At 38.6% G+C, this 12,951-nt stretch overlaps 1 protein-coding gene across 2 annotated transcripts in view; it reads left to right on the forward strand.

The window, feature by feature from the left end:
- rb1 (retinoblastoma 1) overlaps nucleotides 1–12,951 on the forward strand; it is a 199,872-nt gene that overhangs the window by 178,953 nt on the left and 7,968 nt on the right. For both annotated transcript variants that reach the window (XM_035432080.1, XM_035432081.1), the window contains 4 exons: nucleotides 288–433; nucleotides 2,893–2,997; nucleotides 3,186–3,299; nucleotides 3,786–3,934. In XM_035432080.1, coding sequence (XP_035287971.1) covers nucleotides 288–433; nucleotides 2,893–2,997; nucleotides 3,186–3,299; nucleotides 3,786–3,934 — 514 coding nt within the window. The remainder of the gene's footprint in view (nucleotides 1–287; nucleotides 434–2,892; nucleotides 2,998–3,185; nucleotides 3,300–3,785; nucleotides 3,935–12,951) is intronic.

Below are 12,951 nucleotides of genomic sequence, written 5' to 3' on the forward strand. Positions count from 1 at the left end.
TACTTGAATTTTCCAAATAATTACAGCATAATGATGTGTTTTAAATGTATTCAGTTAACAAAAGCATAATTTCTGAAAAATAAAAAAAGTGGGAGAAAAAACCACCCCTGCAGCTCTCCAGGACCAGGGTTGCAGACTCCAGTGCTGGTTAGATTTGAGCAAATAATTAATTGAAATAGTTTAACTGTTTAGATATCAGTAACAAAATTTATTCTTATTAACAATTCTATCATACGTTTTTGGTTAGTAAGTTTAAAAAAAATTTTTATTGGGAATTCTTGTTTCAGTGTATCGGCTGGCATACTTGCGTCTGAACATGATGTGCTCCCGCCTGCTTACCTCTCATCCCGAGCTGGAGCCAGTCATGTGGACCCTGTTCCAGCACACACTACAGCATGAGTATGAGCTAATGAGAGACCGCCACCTGGACCAGGTAACACACCTCGTAACAGGGTTTTTATTGTAGTTTTGAATTTTTCATGAGTTTATTTTTATTTTGTAAAATGTTTTGATTTCAAGTTTTTTTTTTTTTCGTGTGTACCCCATTTGTTAGGGGAAGGGTTTTAGAGGTTTAGAAACAGGTATTATGCCAATATTTAAACTTGGTATTGTGTAAAATAGACAATAAATCAAATTATTTTAAATGTTTAATTTTGCAAACCGTCCTTAAAGGAGTAACATGGTGGTTGAATGTGACAATTGCCAGTTGTCTTTACGCAACAACAAAACAAATGTGCATAATTTTTTTATTATTCAGTCATTTAAATGTATTTTAAAATGTATTTTGCTAAGCCTAAATTCCCCACTATAAAAGTTCACCCGAACTGTCTGGGCATGGTAATGAGAACTGTCAGTTAGCTATGATTGACAGACCGTGCCCCGTTACCATAGCTACCTCCATGATACGCGCTTATCTTGGGACACTGAATTTTCACAAGCTAGCTAACTTAGTATATAAAGTATCCACAGCTAAGGACATTGACTTATATCCAATAATAATTTTGCTAGCTAGCTAGCTAGCTAGCCAGCCAAGTTAAGATAAAACCACAACTATAACGTCCTTATATAAGCAAACTAGCTAGCTAAGGTTATCGATAACATTTCATTATGAAAGCAAACTACATAGCTAGCTAACGTTAGCTAGCTAGCTATAAATGAATATGACCAACCAGAGATTGTCTAATAGTCCTTAAAAGGCACTCTAATAAGTGAACCTAACGTTAGTCAAATATTTGCATTATCTTGCCTGTAAGCCAGCGGCACAAACTATGGGTCACGAGTTATCCATTTAGAATGAGCTATCACAGCAATCTGACTGACAGTAGGGATGGCAAAGCGTAGATTTAGAATGTCGCCAGCAGTGAGCTCGACAATACATTTCTCACAGAAAAGGTAGTTTGTCGCCTTTTTTTTGTTTATTACAGTGGTGATAGAAGTGACAATAATTAAGTGGTGCTGTGCTGTTAGCCTTTACTGATCGCTGTACAAGGTTGATGTGAAGTAGCTAGTGCAATCGGACAGCACTAACCCATAAAAATGTACTTTGAATGATACTTGCTCAATCGAACCGTAAATCTGAAAAACATTTGATTATAGTCAGCTGCACCAAAATTTTCTTTCACACCCTCCCGACACAAGTCCCAGTAGAAGATTGAATTAAACCTTTTAAAGTTATATATTTTCTGTAACGTTACCGATTCCGCTTGGCTACAGTAAGTGAAACTATGCGATCTGAGTGTATAGTTTCTATGTAAATTACGTCAGAAGGATTCAGCCTTGTTGTTTGCTACGTAAACTTCACAGCACACTTGTAGCAGGACGTGTGTCCAGTCAGATTTCTTTACGGGGCGTGGAAAGGGGAGTGGTTACTGTACTCGTGACGCACGAAGTTGATAACATTCTCAACCGCCTGAAAATAGGATGATAAATTTAAAACGCATATTTCTCCAAAAATAAAGAACGGACATATTTAATACTTTACTCATCATGTTTCTTCAATGCCTCTTGTGCAAATAGCACATAAAACCGAGGAAGTGTGAAAACCACCATGTTTCTCCTTTAATTAGCTTGAAACCTTGAAAAATAAGACCAAGCAATATCTGTCATAACATTTACTGTACCGATAAATGATGAGAGTTTTTTGTCATTCAACATAAGCTGACATGATCTGTTGTCATCTTGTAACAGCTGTTATGTCATGTGTATGACATTGTCAGCCTTATGTCAAGGTGTTGAAGCGTGGTGTTACCAGTTTTTTCATGCACAGTTTTCATCTTTGTTTTAGTTTACAATAATAACCTTGCCTCATACACGCTGATGTCTCTCATCACCTAGTTACACATTAATGGAGATGCACTAAAATTCAGACGGAAGTGTGTTCCCCAGTCTCATGTTAGCAGTTAATTGCTATTATTTTCAAAATTTTCTTTCCTTTTTTGTTTTCTTTCTAAAATTTTATATTTTTAAAATGCATTACCTCACTAGACCGAAGTTTACTCTGCTTTGGTTTTTAGAAAGCTTCTGTTGTTTTTTTCTTTTATTATTACTAAAACCCAGTCGTGGCATTTGCTGTATTCTATGCTTGCTGTAGTCATTGAGCGATGTAGACCAGGGGTATTGATGCTTTTCCTGGAAGAGCTGCAGGATATGCTGTTGCTACTACTTTTTTGAACAATTGGATCAAGTGATTACATGGTTAACTTACTTGATCTGGTTTCTTTTTCACCTTACTTAGGTCTGAATTGGCTGCTGATTTTAATGTGAAAAGAAAAACCTAAAGACCTTGTGCCTTCCAATATTGAGTGAATATCACTGATGTAGACTGAATACAGAAAACAAGACATAATTTTCTTCACCACCTTTCTTTGGCTCACTTTTTAATCATGCCAACAGTTGATGATGTCAGCCATGTATGCCATCTGCAAAGTGAAGAACATTGATTTGAGATTCAAGACCATCGTCACAGCCTACAAGAATCTTCCCAACACCAACCAGGAGGTGAGCACCTGCAGCAGAGGCCACATCTATGTCTAAATTGTTTAAATATTTCAAGTGATAATGTTGCCCAGGTATATATATACAGCCTGCACAAGGCATGTCGTTATATGTGTGTGCTTAAACAGAACTGAAAATTAGCATAGGACCGTCTTACCAGGTCTTCCTTTCTCCTCTCTTCTGCCTCGCAGACCTTCAAAAGGGTACTGATTCGTGACGGTCAGTACGATTCCATCATAGTCTTCTACAACCTGGTGTTCATGCAGAGGCTGAAGACCAACATCCTACAGTATGCCTCTCCAAGGGTGAGACGCTGTCCTCTCCTGGACTGCCTGTCGTACTTCTATTGGACAAGACCATTTGAACATTTTGGCATACTTAAATTTGTATTATTATTTTTTTAGACACAACCCTTAATGTTTAATCCTGAACTTAGTTTTAATATGTTCAATATTGGGCATAAAAGGATATATGGCCAGCTTATTTTTTGTTTCAATTATTTGGGAATATTTTTCAAAATATTTGAAAAGCTTACATTTGCGGATTACACACCAGTCAAATCAATGAATCGATAGCACTTGAGAAAGAGACTAGGATGTTTAAGGTATTGGAGGATGAAAATGAGAGCTTAAATCACTTAAATGTCCAAAAATAAGGTTCCAAACACACATGTACACGATGCATGATTTGGATCCTGTATTAAAATGTCATTTTGCATGTTTTTTTGCTGAGAGGTATTTCAAAATTGTTCGCTTCCTCTTCACCTCCATCTTGTTTGCCCTCCCTCCCAGCCTCCAACTTTGTCGCCTATCCCCAACGTCCCCTGTAGTCCCTATAAGTACCCCAACTCCCCCCGGAAGGTCCCAGGGAGCAATAATGTGTACATCTCTCCTCTGAAGAGCAGCCGGATGTCCCCCAGTGTCATAACCCCCCGCTCCAGGTATGTGGAGCATGTGACAGGAATCTTTATTCTGCTTCAGGAGTTTTAGTGGTACTGGTACTTAATTTGGTTAAATATGAACATTCATCACTGATAACTTAATGCTTTATAAATGTAAGCTACTGTGGCCGAGACATCCAAAGCAACTCAACGTTGTTACAGCGCTAATGCAAATTTGAAAAAGACATTAACATGAAACAAATATGAAAACAAGGACAAAAAACAAACACAAATACAATTAAAGCCGCAAGCGGCGTTGGGAGGGGTCCAAGCATTGGCACCACCGCGCCCCCTATGGAGCGATTGTAAAATGGCTTTGTCCTCATGATCATATGCCTTCACCCAACATATCTAGTGAATATCATGATGATCGTATAAAATATTGATGACTTTTGTGCCAATTTTGTGCTAAGAGACGCTGTCGGATGACTTCGTTACGTCGCCATGGATATGTCCTGGCCGCTTCCCGTAAAGGCCTTTACTATGCCGTAACGCTTAGATGGCATGTCATAACACTTACATGGTCCGGTGTGTATGCACAGCTGCAGTGTTTCTGCGCCGCAACTAAAAAAGGCGTCACACTAGTGTTGTCACGATACCAAAATTTTGACTTTGATACTGATACCAGGTTTAGTATTACGATACTCAATACTGAAATGATACTTGGAACGATGCTAATTCGATACTCGGTACCTAACGATACTGAAATTACCTTAATAGATCAGAAACGTAATGTCCACAAGGGTTGACCTCATTTTCGAATTCATGGTTTATTAACAACCTGGTTTATTAACAACCTTTAAGTTGAAGCCTCTTCAACATATGAATATGCATAGGCCTATAGTGTTACAACACTGAACAATAGAAAAATATGATAAATATATTTCAAAAATTAAACAGTTGTAAACTAAATAATCTTTAAAACAGGTCTTTCACCTTTAAATTGATTTAAAAACAGCATATTTTAATAACAATACAGCATCTATCTATAACAAAATATTTCCAAATTGGAACACCTATTGCTACTGAAGTGAACTGAGTCAAAGCTTGCGCTGTATCAAGGAGCTGAGTGCACAAGCGCAAGTCACCTCACTTGGCAACCTGCCTTCTAGCGAAGATTCTGACAAATTACATTTTTCATCCTCTCGATCAGTAATGCGGGAGACAATTTTCCCTGGCTTTTACATTTGACTTAAAACTACCGAACGTCGGAATATTCTAATACCGAACCGTTTTTTTTTTTTTTTTTTAAGTACCGAGAAAGTGCTGAGGTTTTGGTATACCGTGCAGCACTACGTCAGACACATATTCCAATCCATTGCTCAGCTTAGCAGAGAATGCACATTTCAGAGCGCTTCAGAGACTGATAGAATAATAATACATTTCAAATAATAAATAATAATAAAAACAAAACAAAAAAAACAACATATCAACTCGCCATACCTGCAACCTGCGTCCTGCGCGCAGAGTACCGTATTATTTTTTCCGACATTGGCAGACTATGACATAAATTGCATCTTCTGTTTATATTCAATATTAGTAATTGCAGCGAGAAACTGCAGCTGTAGACACAAGAAAGTTTGTTATATTATGGTAGCAATGGAACGAAGTGGACTATTTATATAGGCTATATTTACCATCATTGTTTTACTATACCAGCGTGTTTCGCGCGTTTGCAGAGAAACTCAAATACTATCAATAAAAATTTAGCTATATCTCAGCATAATGACGGATGGGGATGGGACTATATGAAAACAATTTTCAACCGTCCACCACGTTTTGGAAATGTTCCAACACTCTCGTCATCACTGCTGCATGCATCACAAAAACATTACAGTGTGAAATATCCACATTATGTAATACCATTAACCTATTTAAAGACACTCAATTTCAAAAATAACGTATATAACCAAATTATTTTGAGCAGTAATACTTACATAGCAATATGACATTTTATCTGTGTTCCGTAGATAGAGACAGAGACAGTAAATCAATGACAGTCCTATCCGCTTCTGTTTTGCTCCAGAAAACGATGTGAGATTTATCAGCAAAGATATGGCTTAGCTATGCCCAGAAGTCCTCAATAATAATAGTATTTTCCAAGGAATTAGGCAATATCGTTGACAACGTTTCGTTAGGTGCAGCGTCTATACTGCTGCCACAGTGAATGCGTAAATGAATGCGATGATAAGAACATTTTCGCTTACGCTGACCTATAAAACGCTATTCCAAAACCAAAATCAGACATGTTATACGTCATTAGAAAGCTTATACTCTCACCTACTGAATAAAAAGGGCGACAACGCCATAAACAAGAGGTGTGGTATTACGCACAGCTATTTTTGAAGGTGCCCAGGCATCACAGATACGCGTATGTTTCACAAACGGATTGACCAAGACACATTACCAAGGGACATCTCTACGTGTAAAACCAACGGTAAGGTTGAATTCAATATTCAGTCCCAGATATTGACTGTAGAATGACATGGTATCATTTTTTAAAACGTTGTCTCGTTTATTTCATTACTCAGTGAGCAGCGTTTTCGCTGCCGTATTGGCATATCTTCGGGCTATTGTCGGGTTTATCTTGTTGCTATGACGGAATACGATTTTTGAGTGGTGAAAGAATATTTTTCTGAATGCCCAGATAGATAATATTGTCCATTATGAAGTTCAGACCGTCCCCTCACTGATAAAAACTAGGCCCGATGGTGTTGGATTACTTAGTTGTGTCGCCATGGATGTCCTCTAGCCGCTTGCCGTAAAGGAGTTTACTAGATGTCGTAACACTTTAGATGTGGAGCTGCAGCTCTTCCGCACCTCAACTAATAAAAAAGTCCAAATGGCGGCCAAACAATGTGGCGGACATAGGTGGTCCCAATTGCAAAGTTGTAGAGCACATTCAGATACATCGGTCGATGAAGGTTTGTGTTGATCTGACTTATGGTGTGGGAGTTATGGCCTTTTAAAGAATGATTCTTTGTTATAGCACCACCATCTGGCCGACATAGGTGATTTGTAGTGGCTGAGTAGTGGGGGACCATAGGAACCCACCTACCAAATTTGGTTGGTCTACAACTTATGGTTGCTGAGCCTCAGACACTTTTAGCAGAGAAAAATAATAATAATAATAATAATAATGATCCTAACAGATACAATAGTGTTCCACCTGCTTCGCTGCTTGGACCCCTAATAATCCGAACAGATACAATAGGGTTCCACCAGCTTCGCTGCTTGGACCCCTAAAAATGTTGAAGCAAGAAAATCAATTTGTGAAAAGCAACAAGGACTTGCATACGACTGAAGGGCAAGTACTGTAGTACCAGACCCGATAATCAGAGGATTTTTAGACTTTAGGCCAGCTCTGGTAGAGGAAATACAGGCAGGCATTGAGCTGGGAGAGTTTTTCGATTCCTACATAAAATTAGGATAGCTTTTTTCCATATAACAACTAAAAATTCCCTAATTCAACCATACAGGAAGCAAGAAAATAGCATCAAAGCTGCTGGATCCCTATTGTATTTGTAAGAGTTACATCATCTTATGTTTTGCTCATTTCTGGCAAGTGTGTGTGATAAACTCTCCCAGATCCCCTCCCTGTTGAACAGGCCAACCAGTAGGGAGTCGCTAATGCAACGGTCAGGACTCATACCCTCACCGGCTTCCCACCTGCGAACACTGCCAATTGTGTTCATAGGAACGTCTAACCAAGCCGGAAGTACCGCTGCCGGGGATTGAACCTGGGTTTCTGCGGTGGCAAATGTGTGTGATAACTTGGTAGGGGAGTGCTTATACCTCTACACTACCCAGACAGCCCTGTGTGTGTGTGATAACTCTTTAGCGCTCAATTGAAAATACAAAATTTGAAAGAGCATAACTCTTGGTCCGTTTGATCTAGCGACATGAAGCCATCATGTCGCGATGCCTTTCTTTATGAAGACTGAAAAAATCGCGATAGATTTTCTGCCGTTTTTGAATGAACTAAAAAGCATGTCCTCCAACAAATTTTGGCTGATTTAAGCTTGGCATGTACGCATGAATTTCTTTAGAGGTCCAAGCAGCGAAGTTGCTTGAACCTTATTGTTTTTGTTCAGTTTTTTTATTTTAAAACTTGTAAAAATTATTATTAAGGCTGTCAAATTAGCGCATTAATTTCGATTAATTAATTATTTAAAAAATAACGCAAATTAACAGTATTGCCATTTCTATATTCATTATGCTTTGACATTAAATAATACACTTCCATGTAAAGATGGTCACCTTTTTAAAAGATATTAAATGATTTCTCAGCAGCTAACTGTTAGCTGATTAACTTGAAAACTATTTAATTTCCACGGAAACCATGCATCATATGCTATAACTGCACAAATTACTGCAAGATGACTTATTTACACTTTCTATGTAGGTAAACGTCTATGAACATCGAGATAACACTCATAAAAATGTCTTCCGTCAGGACAGTTCATATTATGGTCCTGATTCTAAATGTGTGCATGCTTTATTGAATAAATTATTCCCAGCAGCACCATTACAATTTCCCTTGTCTGTCTTTAAAAAACCTGGGGAAAGCAATTATTCTAAGTTGGACTAAATGTAGGCTAGAAGTACCATGCAAGCACAAAGACTGTAATGAATTGCATGCAGGATTCAGTACTAGTGAATCTCTCTGTGGATTGAGTATTGGTTAACTTGTTGAACCCAGGAAGGTATGTGTTATAATCCGTAGATTTGTTTGTTTAAGCATACTTTATTTGCATTTCACATTAAATTAAATCTTTTGGACAAGAACCAGACAGGCAGGAAAGCAGGGATGGACAGCAGCTGGCAATGGTGGGGGGGAGCATTGTGTGCTGGGAGTAACAAAGGACTGGACCTTGTACTCTCTACTTGCAGAAATTCCAGAAACATATGAATTGTACTCAGTGCTATGCGGCTCACCCTTCGTGCTTGGTTCTAACATCGGTGCTTGCAGCTATTTATTATTTTCCTCCAGAGAAAATGCTTATTTCCCAGATGGTATGGGGAAAACTCTTTAAACTTGGCAGCACTGTTCAGGGTGTGTGAAAATGCAATCTATTAGAACATAGCTGCAATTGACCGAGTGTTGGGGCTATAGAGCATGTTCATCTTTGAAAATGTATAACCTTCAAACCATTTGACTTGGACACATGCAACTAAGACTGAGACTACTGCTCAGAAGGAACAAATAATCTTATTTAGCCAATGAAACCTGCGACAAGATTTTTTGATATTTTTCTAAAAAACTTGAAAAAGAATCTGCATCCGGTTGATGTCAGATTTGCAGTGAATCATCTTTGTACTAGTCCCTAACTAAATTGTGAAGCAATAGATGGTGCATCAAATCATATGGCTCGGTGGCTGTATGAAGTGATTAAGCATCTTATCTTTCCTCATAGCTTTGAGGAAAAGCTTTGTCTTTCATACCATCCGTCCATTATTTATACCCGCTTATCCTGAGCAGGGTCGCAGGGGGTGCTAGAGCCTATTCCAGCGTGCATTGGGTGACAGGCAGGAATACACCCTGGACAGGCCGCTAATCTATCGCAGGGCGCACACACCATTCACTGTGGGAAACTGTGGGCGGAAACCGGAATCCCCGGAGGAAACCCATGCGGACACAGGGAGAACATGAAAACTCCGCACAGAAAGACCCCAAGCCGAGATTTGAACCACTAACCTTCTTTCTGTGAGGTGACAGTGCTACCCACTGCACCATCGTACCACCCTCTTTCATACCAGGAATCAGTTTTGTAGGGGACATGCCGCTACTTCTGATAGTGGGGCACCAAAATGTAGAAGATATACATTTATCTCCTCACAGGTGGTGCCAGCGTGTAATAATCAGTCTCATAAAGGGAATATACAGTATTATAAACTATAAATTGGCTATTTCAATTAATAATTAAATTATTAAAATGACACATTAATAGTTAATCTTAACCAAATCATAATATTATATATTCAGCTACAGTTAATATAAATGATTCAGCTAAAAGGTGAAGGTATTTTAGAAAGTTCTTTTGATTAGCAGTGGCTCACTCAATTTAAAACAAGGGTAATATCAATACAGATAACCTTGGAAATATAAGGTTATTGAACACAAAGTACCAAAAGGGGCAAAGCACAGTTCACTACTACAGTGTACAACAAAATATGTGTGTGGATGTTGTGTGCGTATGTGTGTGTTAGCATTGGGTACGTGTGCGCACAAGTATGTAAAGAGTGTTGTATGTTCTCCTGTGTGTTCGGTTGTGCACCATAGACATGTTTTCAAGGAGAACAAAGGAACTAAGATGGAACGGGGTTTGAAACTCGCTGGTGGTAATGATTAACCAATGGCGCATGGAGCGTGCCAGACAGATAAAGGGTATCGGCTATATGGCTGTCGGGGTGCATTTGTAGAGATCAACACGTCAACATGTTATGACCAGTTAGTATTTAAAATAGATCACATGCAAGATCTGTTCTGTGTGTGATATGTATTTAAACTAACGCATTGCGTGGATGACTTAAGAGCCAAACACAAAAGAACGGTAACACATGGAACGTTTACATTAACCATTAAAACACAATAACCGTTAGCACCGTCAAGTACATTCAATCATAAATTTTACCACATTCCATCTGTTGCTAATTATGCTATATGCCCAGAGTTACTTGAATCCTTGATATGGGTTCTGTTGTCAGAATGCTTCCTGGCTTCCTGTGCAAAATTTGTAGGAGTTGTCATGGAAGCTGTTCGCCCTTTTCTTCAGTTCCTTGTCGCAGGCTGCTTGCCTCGTGGGACTTGCTTTGCAGGATACGTCCATCATGCATGGCTCTCCTGGTTCTTCTTCGACCACCGCTAATTATGTAGCAGCACTTCAGAGCGTCTCATTCCTCCTGTAGCCGGAAGCCGAGGGTTTACACGCTTTGGTCAGTTGCAGTCCTTACAAATTCCTGTTGTCTGGACTCATACAAGAGGGAAACGGAAGAAGGGTGGCGAATCCAGAGGCAGGAAATGGAACCGAGAGAGTGAATCAAAGGCAACCTGTTTTATTGAATGTTGTGCATTTTAAATTTACATTAAGCCAGTATTGTAACTGGAAAGCTGTGGTAGGAGCCATGGTTAAATGAGCCATCCTCTGAGGTGGACATATGGGCTTTTTAGTTTTGTAGTGAGTGTCTTTTGTAGTCCATGGAACCTACAGTTTGGTTGCCCTTTGAACATTTTCCAGAGCCTCTATGTCTTTCTTGTAGTACGGTCCCCAGAACTACACGCAATACGCAAGTGTGGTCTAGCAAGTGTATTGTATAAGATAAGTGTAATTTAATTGGATTATGCTCAATACTTTTGGCTATATATCCCAGCATCCTGTTTGCTTTTTTTTTTTACTGCTTCAGCACAGTTCATAGAACCTGAAAGACTTTGACAAACCATTACTCCCAAGTCATTTACAAATTGAGCACATTCCAATTTTTTTCCTCCCATAAAGTAATCCTGCCTAATGTTTTTATTTCCCACATGCAAAACTTTACATTTGCCTGTATTGAATTTCATTTGCCAGGTTTCTAGCCACTTCTGGATTTTGTTTAAATCTTCTTGGATTAATTTAGTAGATTTCAAACTATTAGCTTGGCCTCCCAGTTTTGTATCCTTAGCAAATTTGACTAATGTACTCGTCAAGGTCATTGATATAAAAAAGGAAGAGCAGTGGTTCCAGCACCGATCCTTGTGGAACTGCACTCCCAACAGTTCCCTGCTCAGGTGATATCCCTCCTACTACACTTTGTGTTCTACCTTCTGGCCAGTTATAAACCCACTGTGAAATACCTCCAGTAATTCCAACTGTCTTCATTTTGCTAAGAAGTCTTTCATGTGGTACCTTATAAAATGCTTTTTGGAAATCTATATACTGTAATATCATAAGTCTTGGTATAATCAACACACTTGGTAGCTTCTTCAAAGAATACCAGAAGGTCTGTTAGGCATGACCTTCCCTTGCAAAAACCATGCTGCCTATCTCTTAGGATGTTTTTATTTTCAAGGAACACTTCTAACTTGTCTCTAAGGATAGATTCCAGTATTTTACATGTGATGCAAGTTAAATTGACAGGCCTGTAGTTTCCTGGATCAGTTTGGTGCCCTTTGGTATTATGTTACCTTGCTTCCAGTCCTCAGGTGTTTCTCCAGTTTCAAAAGACTAAAAGACTGTCTAAAAATACCCTTTGGTATATGCCATCAGGGCCTGCTGCTGTCTTTGTCTTTAGTTTATGTAATTTATCCAGAACTTCTTTATCCTCTATTTCAATATCTGCTTAGACATTATGAGTACTTAATATGCCTTCCAGTCTATTAGTAACCCATTCTCTAGTAAAACTCGAGAGAAAATAACTATTTCAGACATCAGCAATGTCTTTATTCTTACAAAGCAATGCTCCTATATTTGTGATTGACCTGACATCCTCCTTCAATTTCCTTTTCCTACTACAGTATTGAAAGAAACGGTTTACTTTTTGCATCTTGGGTAATTTTCCTTTCAGAAAGCTTTAGTTTCCCATAGATATTTTTTAATCTTAGCATGCATATTACAATATTTAGGCTTATTACTCTGTGCTGTCGTTTTAATATATCTTATACAGTTTTTTTCCCCCTCAAACCCTTCTTTATGGCTTTGTCCATGTAGAATAACCCCTTTTGAACTGCCCCACTTTTCATTCACTGTCTTGCAGTCAAGAAGCTGCACTGTCAATATTACTTAAATTTGCTTTCATATTAAAATAGCCTCATCTATAATGTAAAATTATGACCATAGAGGAGGCCTTGTTTGCCAAAATACATCAAAACTAACTGCAGAATGATTGCTAGTCCCAAGTGGCTTGATTACCACTGCTACAAATTCTGTTGGGATCATTACATTACATCCAGAATTGATTTACGTCTTGTAGGCTGATGGACATGTTGTGCCAAAACAAGGTCATTATATCTAAAAATTCTTCCTCACTTTTTCCTTGTC

This window comes from Anguilla anguilla, chromosome 9, assembly GCF_013347855.1.
Source record: "Anguilla anguilla isolate fAngAng1 chromosome 9, fAngAng1.pri, whole genome shotgun sequence".
Taxonomy (NCBI): Eukaryota; Metazoa; Chordata; class Actinopteri; order Anguilliformes; family Anguillidae; genus Anguilla; species Anguilla anguilla.